Below are 17,374 nucleotides of genomic sequence, written 5' to 3'. Positions count from 1 at the left end.
GACAAACCTGGGCTTATTTAGTCTGGAGAAGAGAAGACTGAGGGGGGGATTTAATAGCAGCCTTCAACTACCTGCAGGGAGGTTCCAAAGAGGATGGAGCTGGACTGGTCTCAGTGGTGGCAGATGACAGGACAAGGAGCAGTGGTCTCAAGTTGCAGCAAGGGAAGTTTAGGTTAGATAACAGGAAATATTTGTCATTAGGAGGGTAGTAAACACTGCAACAGGTTACCCAGAGAGGTGGTGAAATCTCCATCCTTGGAGGTTTTTAAGGCCCGGCTAGACAAAGCCCTGGCGGGGATGGTCTAGTTGGGGCTGGTCCTGCTTTGAGCAGGCGGTTGGACCAGATAACCACCTGAGGTCCCTTCCAACCCTAATTTTCAATGATTCTATACACTTTGACTTTAGCAAGGCTTTTGATATGGTCTCTTGGGTTTAGGGTTTTTATTTATTGTTTAAATATAGTTTAGATATCCAGGCTGAAATACTGCATCTGTTGAAGTTAGTGGAAGTTCGGGGCCAGATTTTAATGTTGGTCTATTATTACCATTCTAGCTGAAACCCACAAAACATTTGCGATTAAATTTTTATTGCAAAAGTATTTCTTTAAATACAAGATTTTTAGTTATCCTTTGACTGAATACTTTAACAGAATCAAAACTTCATACCCTCAAAAAGACTACATAAAGCTGTCCATGTGTAAATACAGGCTTAGGAATATAAGTACATATTTTGTCAAAAGTCTGACCTTGTGACTTGTTTATAGTCATGGAATAAGAAGTTCCTTGTACACATGAGGAAATTGCCCCTTTTAGTGGTTTAACTGCCCTTTTTAATGATTTAATTGCATAATAGTGTACACGTTTGGCAGCATGTTACAATTAAATTTTATAACAGTGTACACGTTCGGCAACGTATTTCGATTTAAATGTCTTTTTCACGTAGCAAATTAAAATACATCCCGCGTAGTTCAGTTTGTTATGTAACAAATTACAGTGATATTCCTCAAATATACAAGGGCTCTATCTGAAGAGGGTGGTGGGGACAGTGCACAGGGCACTGGTAGCCCGGGCATGCTCCGGGAAGCTCAGGCTTGGTGGGCTTCCACTGCCCCATGCACTGTCTCCACTGCCTGTGGCTGCCAGCATGTCCAGCCACCCTCCTGCCACCTTCCTGGGGCAGACATCCCATTCCCAGGCAGTCCCCGGTGGTGGAAAGGCCATAGGGACAGTGCACAGGGCACTGGAAGCCCACCAAGCCCAAGCTTCCCCAACCATGCCTGGGCTTCCAGCGTCCCATGCACTGTTGGATTTGGCAAGTGGTGTCTGTGAGCTGAGGCTGCATCTGTGCAGGTAGCACCCTGCCTGGGCAGCCTCAGGGGGCACTGCCACTGCAGAGGTTAAGCACCGGTCCTCCCCGCAGCTCAGGGGCTGAGTGACCCAGTGGCAGCTTGTGCGGGCAGGCTCTGCCGAGGCAAAAAATCCCAAACAGCGATGGGCCTGATGTTTGTTTGTTTTTTCTCCCAGAGCCTGCCTGCATTTACTGTGGAGCAAGTTTTTGGCAGGTTGCACAGCTCCCGAGCTGTGGGGCACCCCGGTGCTTCCCTCTGCAGTGGTGGCGCCCCCGGGCAGCACCCACCTGCTGGCACCCTGCCCGGAGCATCCCAGGGGATGCCACCGCTGCAGAGGGAAGCACCACGGCAGCTCCCACCCCAGCCGTGGTAGAGGCAGGCAGGCTCCAGGGAAAAAAGAAAGGATTGGGCCCCTCACCACTTTTTTTTTCCTTCAGTGGAGCCTGCCCGCTCCATAGCGGGGGCCCCCGGTGCTTCATTCTAGCTTTGACTTGCCTGCATATCTGTTTGAAATGCCCCAGGATCTATAATAATTACATGCTTATTCAGTCTGTCCGGAGCACTCCAATTGGTTGTTTCCATAAGCACTATGATTGGCTGCCAAGACAACAAATCAGAGTGCTCTGGACAGACAGAATAAGCCTATTACTATTATAGATTTACTTGAATATAAAATGAGGTTTCCCCCACAATCAGCAGTGAGAAAGTAGATTTGTCTTACAATTGCATACAAGGAACCTCATTAAATGCATTGTTTATCATTGAACTGCTACCCAAAGCAGAATGCGCTCAGGAATGGAAAACAGCTATGAAGTTGATCAAAACACAGCCAGGACTGAGTATGACTACAAAATATGTGAGCCACACTGGGCAAATATACTGATGGAAACCATTTCTTTGTGGTCCTTAAAAAAAACAGGGAGTTTCCCCCAGGAGGGAAAAAGCACTGGACCTAAAAGTAGCTCAGTACCAGGCTAGCACTTAGAAAGACTGGAACAACCTCCAACATACTCCCCTGGTACTAAAAATGCTGAAGGAAACCTTTTTTTTTTGAACCATTACAGAAAAAAAGAGCAGATACTCCATCCACAAAGAAGTAGCTCAGGCCCTGGAGGTACTGCAATACTGGCCAGCCCTGGTACTCCCTTGGTGCCAGAAGACAAAGATGCCAATAAGTATCTACTACAAGAATAAGCCAGTACAACCTATCTGTAAAAGATATATACTTTAGTGCTCCATTGTGCTCAGTCCCCCTCTGCACTGATTCTTTTCCAAGTCATGGTGAGCAACTACACTGAATACATTTTGACCTCTTCTCTACTCCCACAGATGTCCTAAATGTCTGGCAAACAACACCCAGCTGGATCCCAAACAGTTCACCCAGAATCCCTCTATTGCCCCCTCTCGCAACTGGTCACATATGATTAGTGTGGCCTCACCCTCCATGAGGTGAAGCCAGACCAAGTTGCACTGAACTCCATCTACATATATTTTTTTGGAGAATCCCAGCACTCATGACAAGACCACCCAGTTCCAGTCTTGAATGGAGGGTTAATTAGCAGATGAATCTTTTGTGAGGAGCATATGTGGAATACACACATATACTAAGCAGTGCTGAGCTGTGGGGTAACCACAGCTTGAAATGCTGTTGTCTCTGCTGGGGCCCAGCCCAGCGAACTATATGGTAAATCATGAGCCTTTTGGTTTTGGACTAATGTCATGCATAGTTTGTACTTTATCTAAGGAGATACAAAAGTTCTGCTTAAAAGTATGTTTGTGAAGTACCCATACTAAGACCTGTGTCAACTTAAAAAAAAATAGATGAATTGATGCATTTTGTCATTTTCTTCATATATTTGCTGCTTGTTTACATGTGCTCAGGGAAAGCAGGGTCTGACAATAGGAGAAGAGGAGAAAGGGCTATAAGGAGATGAAGCTGAGTGGCAGAGGGCAAGGTGGTTCATCTGACCCCCCAGATTTATTTTCCCTGAAGTAGTAGTGTGGAGGGTGCAAATCCAAGGCAAACATCCAATAATTAGATTGTACACTTGGAAAAATATAACAAATTTGTAAATTTCCCATATCTAGAATCTAATTACTGGGGGGGGCATCTTATAATCCGTGTCATCTTATATTCAAACAAATATGGTAAATATATTATAATTAGGCTTGGCAGAATCCCATTTTTATTTTTTTATAATTTCAACATGTAATATCAATGTTTATTTTTAAGCATTTATTTTGATTTTTATTTATTTAAATTTTCAGGATTTCGTAAAATTATGGGTGTTGGGGCAAACAATTTATTAATGGCAAATGTAACTACTGTAGGACTGCTGCCAAGGACAGAGTTTGCTGAGCGACAGAGCTGCCAGCAGTCTAGGCTTTGCTCACCTGTAGCTCCCGCATCCGTTTTGTCATTTCATCTTCTTTTGTTCCCAGTCCCCTGGGGTTTCTGGGACTTGCAGTCCAAACTAAAGCCAGTATGGTTCTGCACGACTGCTCCCCCTGTCATCAGCAGAGATCCTAGGGGTTTTTTTTTCTGATTTAAAAAAATCCCCAATTTTCAGTTAAGAACAAATATCCCGAAACACACCTTTTCCCATGATTTAAATGAAACTCCACTCTATATAAATCTATATATTAGTAAATCACAGGAAAATGTGGACTTGGGGCTATTTTTTTTAACTGAAAATTGGGGATTTTTTTAAATCAGAGAAAACAGGATCCCCGGTCATCACATGCTTTATCAACAATCATTTTTCTTACATCCCTCTTCTATAAATTTCAGTTATTAGTGATTCAAATATTTTTCATTGGTCTGTGAGTGTGTGGTGAGCTCAACATTTATAAACATTTACCAATAAAAATTGAATCCTGCCAAGCCTAGTTATAATAATGAATCTTAAGGAAAGCAAGGATTGTCAGATTACTAAAAAATACTTGAATACAGAATTTACATGCACTAGATCAGGAAATATTATCTGAAAGAGACCGTGACTAGATTCGGGTCTCAGTCACCCAGATGTAATTCCCAAATAACTGCAGTGATTTCAGTGGAGTTACTCCAGGTTTACATCAGGGCCTCTGAGATTAGAATCTGCTCCCATTTGATCAGTGATTTTCAAACTTCCTGAAGTCATGGGACCCTGTCATTTCACCACTTCTGCCATGGATCACCTACCCCCAGGTCCGCAGGCCTTGTGAGCTGACATGGAGCTAGGCAACCTGGCGTGGCAATGGCAGCACACTGCCTCCTGGCCCACACTGCCATTACCCCCCAAAGGCCATGTGAACCTGCCGTGGAACCCCAGGATTCTGCGAGTGCAGTTTGAAAACCTTGTCTAAAACAGTGATTGTTAACCTTTGTAAAACTCAAGGCACCTCTCAGTAGACTCAAGGCACCCCTTCATAAGCACAAGGTACTCCTTTGAAAATGTCAGATATTAGTTTTCACTTGATTTTTGACTACAGAAAAATAACAGAGCCATTCTTCTCTTGTAAAGAACTCAGAAGACCCACAGCAGGTCAGAATGTGTTTAAAAATATGGATTCCTATGGGAAATCTCTGGGTTTATCTTGTGAATCATATTATTTCCATCGCTAACCATGTTAATATTGCGTGGGATCTGGCAGCACCCCTGGAAGGATCTCAGGGCACCTCCAAGTGTTGGAGCACCCCAACTGAGAATCACCGGACTAAGTTCTAAGATTTTGGTATTCCATCAAGATATGATCCTGCTTACAAATAACAAGGAAAAAGCAAAGCTACGTAGCCTCTGATCTGATTCCTGCAGTAAATCTGTTCAAAGGGTCCCTGTGAAATTGCAATTTCCCCAAAGAAGCTAGCAAAAAGCCAGCACTCGCTATTGTTTTTAAAGATAATGTTTTCCACTTAATCTTTTAGCACTTTTTTTTTGAGTTTTTCATAGTGGTTTTGTCACCTCTGGACTCAAAGGGGAAAAAAATTAGCATTTAGATGGGAATTCTTTTCTCACATTAAAATCAATTGAAATGGAAACTGGGAATGACAGAGGGTGAGGAAGATGCAGTTCTTCCATGGGATAATTCTGAGGCTATATTCAGAGCAGGTACATGACAAACAGCCTGACAGACATGTCAGCCTTTGCCAACCCCATTAGCTAGGCTCCCACTGACAGCTCTCAGGCAGAAAACCATTCTAGTTCCTCTGGCTGTTCTCATATAAACCTCCTCCAGGTCTGTCAGAGACACTTTCCACCACTCCCATGCCACCCTCAAGGACAATCCAATTTGAGTGCCCTTGCAGAGCCCCCAACCACACTTTTTATTTGGACCACCGCACTTCACACATTACACAGAAGGCTGGATTGACTTCTCTGATGCCAGTGGCCCCACATTCTGGCCACCGGCAGGAGAGACGCACTTGAACAAGCTAACAAATAACTCTATACTAACCATGTTTCCAGACGGAAGGAGGTCCTCTACAGAAACAGTGCCTCTCTCCATCACTCTTAGAGGCTCATGGAGCCACGTTTACTTCTCTCTCTTTCACTGGCAAGATGCTCTTCTCTTCCTCCTCCTCCTCATCCAAGCACTCCTTCTCATAGCATCTCCTTATTTCCAAATGCATCCCACATCAAGCCAACCACACTCTCACATTGCCTTCTCCTCCTCCCTCCTGACAGGTCAGTAATAGTCTTGTTGTCCACAGGAGGATGACCTGGATGGAATCCACATCGTGGCCTTCGCTGAAGAGGATGACCCAGGTAGGAGACCCATTTTCCCTTTCCTGGCTTTGCCCACAGAAAGAAGGAAGTTTATTAGGATCAGCTCTGACTTGTATTGTGCTTGATTGATGGGAGCCTCACACATGGTCTCCCTTTTGAGAGCCCAAAACCTTAATCATCCTACCTACTTTTGCTGATCAGTGTGTGAGCGTAAAAGAATACATGGAAGTGACTCACCTGAAGACCCTATTGCTCTCTTCCTTATTCCTACTTGGAGTCTGCCCTGCCCTGAACACAACAGGACATAGGGAAGTCTCTCCCCATCAGAAAAGCAGCCATGAAAAAAGGAGGCTTGTCTTCTGCCTTTCAGTTCAATTTTAATAATTTACCTGGCATGATAACATTTTCCAGAGCAAATGCAACCTGGCAGAGGGCTAGCCTGTTGAACCAGCTCAGCAGCCTTGCCTCTCTGGAGCCATGAGAATCCCACACCCAACCTAGGAAGCCAGAGACATGTCTTGCAGTGAACCAGGACATTCCTGAACTTTTAACTGGGGGAATAAATATATGCCAGCAGTTGCCCTCACTCTGATTAAGCAGCAAGGATTTTCAGTCTTCGTGATTCAAGACTTAAACTGGTCACCGGCAGAGGTCAGGAAGAAATTGCTCTTCTCTCTAGTACAGCATGGCACAAAGAGGTGGTTCATGATCAGACTACCTCTTCTATATTTTTTAACATTGGCCACTGTTGGAGATAAAATAATGCACTATATGGGGAAATGGTTTGTTTTGCATGGCAGATACTGCCCATTTACTGCAAAGACTGAGGAACTTGGCATTTAGGATTCTTATTTAGGTTTCCCACTCCTCCTGCCAGCTCTGCCACCAATTTGCTATAGGACTTTGAGTGACTCATTTATGGTGAGTTTTTGAAAGCACATAAGTGATTTAGAAGCACAAGTCAACAAAAGTTCATTGGATTTGTGACACTAAATGGGATAGGTTTTATTTTAAAAAAATCATCCTTTCAATCATGCCATGCCTTAATTTGCCCTTCTACAATAAGGGGATAATGATAGTGACCCATTTCATAGAAGGATTCTAACACTTCATTTATGATTTGAGGAAAGGCCCTCGAAAATTTTTATCATGGAGCAGCTATTATCTTAAGACATACAAAGTAGCCAAGAGCTTTATAAATGAACAGGAGATTTGTCTATCCTCCTTAGCCTGGGGGTTGTAAAAGCACAAGGAGTTTGTATCCCTGTCTTTGTGTGATTGGGACATATTGGTTCACGTATCACTTCAGATGGCTATGAGTTCCTGGAGATTCTGAAGCAAGTTGCCAAGGACAACACCAACAACCCTGACCTGAGCATTGTGTGGATTGACCCTGATGACTTTCCTTTGGTGAGTGGCAGAGGGTCGTTTCCCTCTTTAGCTGAGTGTATGTGAACCTGTCCATCACCACAGAGCATGCACAGAATGTAGAGGAGGAGAAAAAAGACATGGGAAAAAGCTGAGAGGTAATGCATCAAACTAGGAGTGACCCCTTCGCATCCATGTTCCAGTCAAATCTGCATGCCAGACTTGATGAAATTGCTCTTGCTTTCCTACTTGTAAATGGATGCTGTAGGGGCAACCCCAGTGGTTGGCACAGTGAACTGCCAAACAAAACAACCTATATGGGATTGCCAATGCTAGACTCCAGATTCAGTGCTGCATGGTTGTTTTCGCCATCAGCCAGCTAGGTAGATTAGTAGGAAGAGGTTGTTTAAAGAGCCTTGCCTGAGCTTCTCTTTCTTTGCTGCAGCTTATCACCTACTGGGAAAAGACCTTCAAGATTGACCTATTCAAGCCACAGATTGGAGTGGTAAATGTCACGGATGTGAGTATCACAGGCACAGTAAATCTGATAGTTGTAGACTCAGAGGCATGAAGAGGGACAAGACTTAGGGTGAAAGTCTGACTCATTGAAGTCAATAGGAATATTGCTGTTGGGTGCAGTAGGACAAGGATGGCACCCCTATGTTCTGAAGAGAATAACAAATACTTGGACTGGTAGGGTGGGTGAAGCTGGATTTTGAATATCTCAGGCACATTCACATCTAGAGAATTGGCTTGGTCACTATTCTCCTATGTAGACATCTGAAGACCACCACTGTCCTGTGCAGAGTTGTTCCCTACAGCCTGTTTTTCATCCATTTTAGTTTTAATGACTCATGCAGTGAAATTCCCATCATTTCCCTTTAAGTCTTCCTCCACTGGTCATTTGTAATAAGGTCCTTATTGAATGGCATTTTGCTGGTCTCAGCAGAGAAACAGAGCAGCAAAAAAGAACTTAAGGATGGAAAGACAGAAGAGGGTACTTGTAGGGTAAAAAAAAGAAGGCTAGAGTTTGGCTGTGCAAGGAAAGATGTTCACTAACAGAAAATAAGGAGCAGCTGCATAGGTAAAATATCTTTAAGAAGCTTGAGGAGGCAATATAAGCTGATACGGGTGGGAACACCTTGCAAAGGTATCATATAGCAAGGATACTCTTAGGCTTCCACCCACTGGGATACAATGGGGTCCACTGGTATCTTGGAGAATCTGGTCCAACAGGTAGTATAGCATCAGTAGGTGTACCTGCCTTTACAACCACTGGCAATCTGAGACCTCCACCTGAGACCTCGGCATGGGAGGTTTGGGGTGTTAACGCAACAGGGAACAGAAGCACTGGACCAGGACACACCAGTTTTATGGAGTGACATGTCTGGTAGTAACCATGCCATCCTAGTCTCTCTCTTTTTAATGGGCTTTTACTAAGCCCCAGTTTTCCACAGGCCTTACATATGCTGTAGGCACAGACTTTCCTCCCCAGCTGCACACATCCTGCAGCCCAAAACCAAAGGCCCTTTTCAAGCCAGGTTAATGTTCAATCACAAAAACATTCCTGACTCTTAAGAGCTTGAGTTGCGACAGGGAGAAGGCATAATCTTGGTCAATGCCAGAGGTAGGCAGGGGGACTGAGGAGGGGAACTCCTGTCCTATCTATTCAACAGGCACCTCTAACACATTCCACAGTCCAGCCAGCTTGGCATGCAAGGGCTGGGCCCTGCCTTCATCCTGCCTAAAAATATGCCCTAGGGCCTTAGTGCTGCCAGCAGCATTAACAAGTCCCCTCTGCCACTTTGCATTGGCTGGTAAAGAGCCCCACAGCAAACCTGGCACAGAACAGGTCATGCAGAGGAAAAGGTGGAGTTCTCTGCAGCTGCTTCTTTCCCTGCACATGCACGCCTGTGTACAAGGTGGCGGCAAGCACAAGTTAGCTCTGGGTATGTACAGCAAAACCGGAAGCAGAGCAGAACCATCTCTCAGCACTCCACAAACACGTGGAATTTCCCTTCTGAGTTGGCAGTGTTTTTAAGCCCTGCCACTGTGTTACCATGGAGAGTGCAAATGAACTCAAAACATACCCATGTGTTACCACTGCAGCTGCTGAGTCCACGGGGCTCAGCACCTAAGAGGATCAGACCTTGGGTGACTCAGTCACTGCTGTTGTGTTACTTACTGGGGTCTCTGGAGCATTAAATCTTAGCATTAAAATGCTTGTTTTTCTACTATGTAAAGATTTGTTCTAGGAACATGTAGCACTAATGTCAGGTTGCCAGCTCTTTGTGCATTTTTTGACAGTCGCTTAGGGGCACGGTTCTACTCCCAGATCAACGATCAGCTGTAGAGTCCTATGTACATCATACAAAAGAGCATGATAAAAGATAATCCTTCTGACAAGATTATCTAAGAATATCTAACATTGAAGCCAAATTCACAGGCTTTTGCAGGGAGGGCAGTTAATATCACTAAAAGGAGACTGTATATAACGTGAAGAGGAGCCGTCTAGATGAATAGTTGCTTTGGAATCACAGTCCCTTTGAATGCACCTGTTCTCTTAATGTGATATCTGTAGTTAATGGCATCAGTAGGAATCTAAATGTTAATTTGAATGGGGGGGGGGCATCCGCACGTGTGCTTTACTGCAGATGGTTAATTAGCTCCACGGTAAAGTGCCACCATTGACATGTGGCACCATCAGACTGGAGTAAACTAATTAACTCTGCTGTAGGATAGTACTGCCTGACTCAAACATTATCCTACGGCAGAGTTATTTACTCTGCTGCAACGCACGTGTAGATGCTGAAGGGGCACAACGGTGCTTCAGTGCAGAGGCTGCCTGCCAATTAGCCCCACACTGTAGCACCCTTGTGTCCCAGCCAGCCCCTCTACAGTACATTGAGTTGGTGGTGTGGGCAGCTCCAGGCTGGCAGACTGACCCCCCAGATCCCCTGTCAACTAGGACTGTGCCACCCTGACTCAACGGGCTATGGACCTTGGGTGCACATGTAAATGCTGCACCCAGGAGCAATAAACTCCAGTGCAAACTGCATTGGAATTTATTGCATCACATTGGGCATTTATACACATACTTTTCTGTCCTACGACAAGCCAGAGATCCACCACTTCGGAGCAGACTCGATTAATCAAGTATGCTCCGCACACAAGCTGAGGCAAACTATACTGTGCTGCATGCAGTTGTATAAGCAGGAAAATGCATGTCAGTGAGCAGAAAATGGCAGCAGTGTGCTTTTGAACTAAAGCCTTTCCAATGTGTTTTAGTTCAAAAGTGCGCCACCACAATTTTCTCTGTGCTGACATGCATTTTGCCACTTATAGAACTGCAGACTGCAGGTGTCACAGCCAGACACTTTTCAAAGTGCCCAGCACTGTGGTGCTCACATGTATAGAAATGCCCATTAATATCATGTGTAGTTGCACCCAGGGAGAGATACAGAGGGACTGATGGACATGTAAAATAATCCCACCACTCCGAGGGATAGACAATAGGAAAAAAAATCTCATCCAATGGTGTGGTATTCTCTGGCTGATTCAGGCACTTAAATAGCTTTAAGAATAGTTTAAGAATGCAACTATCACAGATTTACTATGTCAGCCCTCTTTGTGGACTAATTCTGCCAGCCCCTGCTGCACATCTAAATAATCCACCATTCCTAGGGATAGACACAAAGTAATCCTAGTGCCTTCTCAGAGAAGTGAGTTAATCTTACCACCCCATGAAGTATATGAGCTAATCCTAAAACTGCCCCATGTTAGAAGTGAGCTAATCCCACCTTCATTCCATGTACATCCCTCTTCTTACCTGTCCTTGCAGGCCGACAGCATCTGGATGGAAATCAAGGATGATGATGACCTGCCCACAGCTGAGGAGCTAGAAGACTGGATAGAAGATGTGCTTTCTGGGAAGATAAACACTGAAGATGATGACGATGATGATGACGACGACGACGATGATGACGACGACGATGACAATGATGATGATGACGACGATGATGATTAGATTTGACTCTGTATGATCTGAGTTCAGGATGCTGACCCATTCTCACTTGGGGCAGGTGCCTGAGTAGCTGTCCCATCAACTAGGACATCTAAAGACTCTTTCCAAGTATCATTGGACATCGTTTTGCTCTTCCTTTCTTCCCCAACCCTGCTCTCAACCTCCTTGCCAAAACGCTTACTGGCCTGATCTTCAGCAGTGCCGAACAACCACAGAGGAACATCCTCCACCACTGCCCCACCAAGCAGCATGGTTAAGATCACAGAATCCTGAAAATTCCACTGCAGGAGTCCAGCGCTACTTCATGGACAGTGCCATCAACAGCAAGTTGGTTTTTTGTTTATTTTATCCCTATAACTTTTCAACTATCCACATCACAAAGGAATAGTCCCCTGGTACAGACCTATGGAAAACACTCCCACCCAAACACATGAAGCCTGCCCAGATTGGAGAGTGCATCATTGCAAGCTCCAAGCTAAGGTGAAGTTGGGAAAAAAAGTAGAACACCAGATCTTCAGGCTCCTGAACTGCAGGAGTTCAGGTCTAGGTCTGAATCCACACTCTGAGGCTCAGATTCAGTGAGTCTGATCTGAAACACTGGTGGCTTTCAACCCCAAAGCTTTGAAGTAGTCATGATCCAGATCTAAACTCTACTACTCTGACCCAGCTGTGTCATAGATGGAACCAGAACACCATATAAGAGCTCCATGTGGGAGATTTGCATCTGGATCTGAATTCTGTGGGTCAAGTCTATTTCATCTTTCAAATGAACTTCGACTGTGTTATGGTTGTTGCACTGAGACATGCAATTGGAAATATGATCTGAGAGCACAAACCCCTGCAGTTACAAACCAAGAGAAACATCCCTAGGGAATCCATCCCATTCTGCATGACTACAACTCCAGAGGTCCCTGTGTGACATCTTTTTCCATGAACAGTGCATTACGGGCAGAAAGATCATTCCAGCTGTACCAGATATACTGGTTAGCTGGATAATCTTGATACGGCACCTTGCAGTGAAAGGATTCAGGTTGTTTGGCTTTTAATTAATCATGACCGATTTTCAAAATGATATTCCACTTAGATGCATTCATGTATTTTTGGTGCTATGGGTTTCTCTCCTTTTTGCTGCCAACTCTATGGGCCACAAGAGCACTAGTTTTCAGTCCGGGGGTCATTCACAATGAGGTCCATGTGACCAAGGTCCAGTGCTGCTATCCATGTGAAACCTGCATGCTGGCCCATTTGACATCTTTAGGTCTCCCAGTTCCCCACACCCGCAGATTTCCATTGTCCTAGTCTTATTGGGTTCTATGCAAGCACAACTCATGGGCAGTCTAGGGATACTTTTGCCCTTTTATCTTCAGATTGTTTTGCCTTGTTAGCTTAGTTAGGGTTTACTTCTAACCTTATCAGAGAAACAGCCTGTGGTTCTGATCTTACTTATGCAAGAAGGAATCCAGAGTAATGATTACAAATCTGTGAAACTGATAGGGTAGAATTCATGTAAGTGGGCTCAAAATCAGAAATCAGTGGGCCACTGTATTAATGTAAATTAGCCTATGGGTTGCTCCACTAATTTGTCCTGTGTAGGTGAACTGCGAAGCAAAAAGTTACATATTGTGAATTTGCCAATGTGTGTGTGTATATTTGCCCTTTCCCGCTTCTTCATGTTGTCTAAAGACTGATCCAAAGGTTTAAAATGTATCTGTTCAGGAGAGAGGGAGGGGAAGGATTTTCTATGTATTTACATCTGGAATGTCAGGATTTCAAACTTCACTTTGCTTTCAAGGCTGAAAGGCTTGGTAAAACCTTTGTAGAACCTACGGGAAATGTCACGTGAGGCTGTAACGTGAGTTGTGCCCCTTATTGCTTGCTGGATTGGGGTGGAGAGGTTACATTTTAGTCCTTCTCTGTTAGCTGAAGGGAGGGATGCTGCAGCTCTGTCTACAGCTACCAGCAATCTTCTTATTCAGGTTCTGCAGAGTTCTGCCCAAGGTCCTCCAGCACAAGAAATGAGGATCTGAGGATATGGACAGACAAATTGTAGCAAGTTAAAAGGAGGACTCACTGCATGTCAGCTGCTGTGCTGTAGCTGTTTTGTGCATCTACTTCTCTCCCATGGTAAGTGAAAGCTAAAGCAGGGCAGCTTAGCCTTGAATGAAAGAGGGCTGAGCTACCACAATTTAGCTCCCAGCTACTGCAGGGTAGTTGCAGACACATGCAAGTTACCAAAGAGTAGTTGATATGTAGTACCCCTCTTTTACCTCATTCTAATTTCTTCATCTCTTTGAAGAACCCAATATTTAAAAAAAAAAACCAAAAAACTTTTTGCATCTGAGGCCAGCTTTATGTATTCTAAGTATAGGAAACAGCAACGCCAACATTTTTCAGCTTTTCCACTTCATTCGCTATTAAGGGACAAATCCCTCTTATGTTGCTCGTGTAGAAGACTATATATTTGCCTTTAACAATTCTCATGAGTAAGGTAAGTGGGAATCCACGCTTCACAGTTGATCTGTTCGCCTTATAGTTTACAAGGATCATAAGCATTTTTGTACTCACAGGTGTAGCTCCCAAGGATTACCCTGGTTATAAAACATATTTTAGTCACATAGAAACAAACTGCTTGCATCTTCCTGCAATTATGAAGTGCTCTCATGAGCTGTTGAGGGATACAGGCTACAACTTCTTACAATGGTCTGAATTGGCCCATGGAAGCATTTTAGAATCCCAGAGGGAAGGCTCCTGAATGAAGATATTATTAAGCACAGACACAAATTGGCAATTTTGAAGTGAAATTAATTTTGGTAAACAGGAAGAATAAAGGAGTTAGTTATTTGAACCGGGCTGAAGCCATTGCCACTGTAACAGGCAATGCCAAAATGCCCGCTAGCTTCCTCTCTTCCAAACCTTTTCTACTCTAAGGATTGGGCTACATAAAGGTGATTTGCAATTGGCAGTGTATGGCAAGGGAAGTTCCAAGGTCCTCTTACACTAGTACAAAGGCATTTTATAGCAACACAGGCATTTTTCCCTTCTTCTGGAAAAAAGGGCACTCAGTTTTCATCCTGTTCTTGCAGAGGTCAGCAATGGTGACTGGTCAGATGGGTTTCAGTGCTTTGTAAATTGGAACATAAAGCTTTTGCTTTGTATTATAAAATAAAAGGCTAATTCTGCAAGTGTCCTCCCCATTGTCCATGCAATTTAATGGGGTTTTTTGTACTATCTTTTCCTCCCCGCTCCCAGTTTCCCTAATGTGGCTTCTCCAGTTCTCTTCATCCACGGATCAGATCTTTTAAACTTTAATTAAAAAGCTGAAGATGTTTAATCCTCTCGTCTCACTCTTCTTTTAAAAAGGAATGCAATTTTAAATGAAGGAAGAAACTCTAGTCAGGATTGAAAGCCAGAAACATTTAGAATCCCCCTAAATATTCAGTAGTTTGCAGTCTCTTTTCAGTGGTTTTCCAACTCTGGTTCAGTCAATGTCATTTTACAGCATAGGACAATATCTTATTCTTTTTTGGGAAGAAAAGGGGGATTAAAATATTGGTGTGCTCCATGTTGTGCCCCACCAGTTATTAGCATGGTCTGAGCTTGGATTGGTGGGAGATTGGTGTGCTTTGTGCTGTGACTGGTAGGACAGTTAGGCAATCTGTGTTGTGATTGGTGGGAGGCTATGGGGTGCCGTGCTGGGATCAGTGAGCGATTGGTGTACCCCCTGCAGTGACTGATGAAACACCGGTGCACATGCAGTAGTGTGTTTGGTGGAATATGGGATAGTCTCTGCCATTGACTCTACCAAGCTATGCTATGCTACCTGTACCACTGACAGGAGGTTGTTTGTGGTGCTGTGCACTGTAGCTGATGGCTTTTAGCCTCTTGCTCCTATAATTGCTTCCTTGGTATTGACCGATCATGCATTAAACAGCTACCATTCAGCTTTCCTGATTAACAGCTGGAAAGGATTGCCATTGCTCATGGATGGGGGAGATGGTGCCTTTACTCTTGGTTCATTAAGCGCTGGGCTGCGTGGGCTTCTGTGAAATAGGATTTGTGGTCTCATCCTCTTTCCCCAACAACAAGGACTCATAGCGCAAAAACCACCAGTTAACACTAAAGAGACTTTTTGTTGTCAGTTGCAGCAAAGAGACTGAATAGGTTGTGGGGAGAAAATTGCTGGACTTGGAATTGCTCTAGTTGTTTTTTTCTGCCATACCACTGAGCCACAACAGTGGTAGCAAAGTGAGTGAATTTACCCTTTCACTCTTGCTGCCTAGGTGGTACATGCTGAGGACAAAAACAGACAAATCCACCCCCTGGCATTATCTTTCTAGGAGTTTTTGAGTGGTAAGATAGATTTATCCTTCATTTAAATTAGTAATTTTTTTAATCAGTATGTGGTAATAAAGAACTCAGAGAAGATTTTAAAATGTTTTCCTCTGAATGGGTCTTCTAGACGTCACATAGGCATAATATGTTAGCTCTCATATTTTAGCAGTGAGCTCCTTTCTCCAGAAAATTAACTGACACTTTTAAAGAGGTAATAACAAAATGCAGAAAAATGAGGGGCCTGTGATTCTGTGTCCCTCTTTGTGGCTGCTTCATGCTGGTCAGTTAATTAAAAAAAAAATAGAAAACTAACTGCAGCAGCTACTGCAGGGATCTGGAAAGCCACCCAGGTGGCAATGCAGTTCCTTGGCTACCTTGTCTCAGTCCATAGATGAGAAGCACAAGGGCAAGGAAAAATGGTGTGGTCATCGAGCCACTGCATCTTGTTTCTAATAGTCCCTTGCCTCCTCATTTGCTTAGCTTTTGCTCCTTTGTCATCATTTCCCTGGCACTCCCATAAAGACCTGAATTCTCAATGTAACCAACAGGCAAAGACTACCCTATAAAACACAGCATTCCTTTCAGGCACTTTTATACTTGATCATAAAGATGTAAAAAAAAGTGACCTTTCCACATATCTTGGAGATCCTAAGAGAAGGGACCAAAGGCCCAGCGAAGTGGAGACTTATTATTTTGGGGCAGTGTTAAACCACTTAAAATTAAAAGAGCAAGGAAAATCCATGGGAAAAATCAGACATAAAAGACTACAGGATATCCAAGGGATGTGTTTGCTCCTTCCCCCTATTTTGAAGAAAAATTAATGTCCTCAAGAGGACACAACCATCTTGGAGGACTTCCTTTTCAGAATGGTGCTGCTCAGACAGGCACATGTGTGTGCACACGCATGTGCACACACACACACGCACACAGAGCCAGGATCCTGAGTACCTTTCTGTGTCTCTATCTGTGACTATCTGTACCCCATGCCTAAGAAATAACTCTCTGGTTTGTTACTGAGAGCAAACAGAAGTGCTGTTTTATTTCTGGGCAATTAATTATCAGACTGGAAGGTCTCTGATCCTGCTACTCAATTCTAGAGTCCCAGGAAGGATTGACTGGTTTTGGAAGCCCAGTCCATGGCCACCCCCTACACCAGGAGTGAGCAAAATAGGGCCTGCAGGCTGAATCTAGCCCATGGAGGGGCTCTGTCCAGCTCACAGCAAGCCCCTTGGTCCTGCCTGGCCCAGGCACCACCTGGCTGTGGTGCGTCCTGTCGCCTCCTGGACATGCAGCAGGACTGGGGTGCCTCCACAGCAGGATTGCCTTCCTAGGCAGCCCAGGCAGCAGTGGCTCCTTTTGGCTGCTGCCGCCACTGCTGCACCCCAGGGTACCAGCAGGGACCCACACATGCAGCCCTGACCCAGTGCACCCCACACCTGCTCCAGATTTGCCCATCCAGGCTCAGCAGTGGCAGCAGCAGTGGCACCAGGCAGAAACCATTGCTTGGCACAGGAGGAAAGCAGCCTCTGCCCCTCGCTGCTGCTGGGCAGTTCTTGGTGCAGGCGCCCGGAGTCCATGCTGCACTGAGCTGCC

General features: G+C 44.5%; 1 protein-coding gene across 1 annotated transcript in view; it reads left to right on the top strand.

The window, feature by feature from the left end:
• The window catches only part of CASQ2 (calsequestrin 2), a 44,189-nt gene extending 29,409 nt beyond the window's left edge, over window positions 1-14,780 (top strand). The window contains exons 8-11 of the mRNA XM_090056871.1: window positions 6,042-6,096; window positions 7,367-7,467; window positions 7,871-7,945; window positions 11,267-14,780. Of these exons, the coding sequence (XP_089912997.1) occupies window positions 6,042-6,096; window positions 7,367-7,467; window positions 7,871-7,945; window positions 11,267-11,452 (417 nt within the window). The 3' untranslated portion in view covers window positions 11,453-14,780. The remainder of the gene's footprint in view (window positions 1-6,041; window positions 6,097-7,366; window positions 7,468-7,870; window positions 7,946-11,266) is intronic.
• The last annotated feature ends 2,594 nt before the right edge of the window (window positions 14,781-17,374 follow it).

The sequence above is a fragment of the Crocodylus siamensis genome, chromosome 1 (genome assembly GCF_052110815.1).
Source record: "Crocodylus siamensis isolate JL-2025a chromosome 1, ASM5211081v1, whole genome shotgun sequence".
Taxonomy (NCBI): domain Eukaryota; kingdom Metazoa; phylum Chordata; order Crocodylia; family Crocodylidae; genus Crocodylus; species Crocodylus siamensis.
This window is presented reverse-complemented; position numbering and strand designations above follow the sequence as displayed.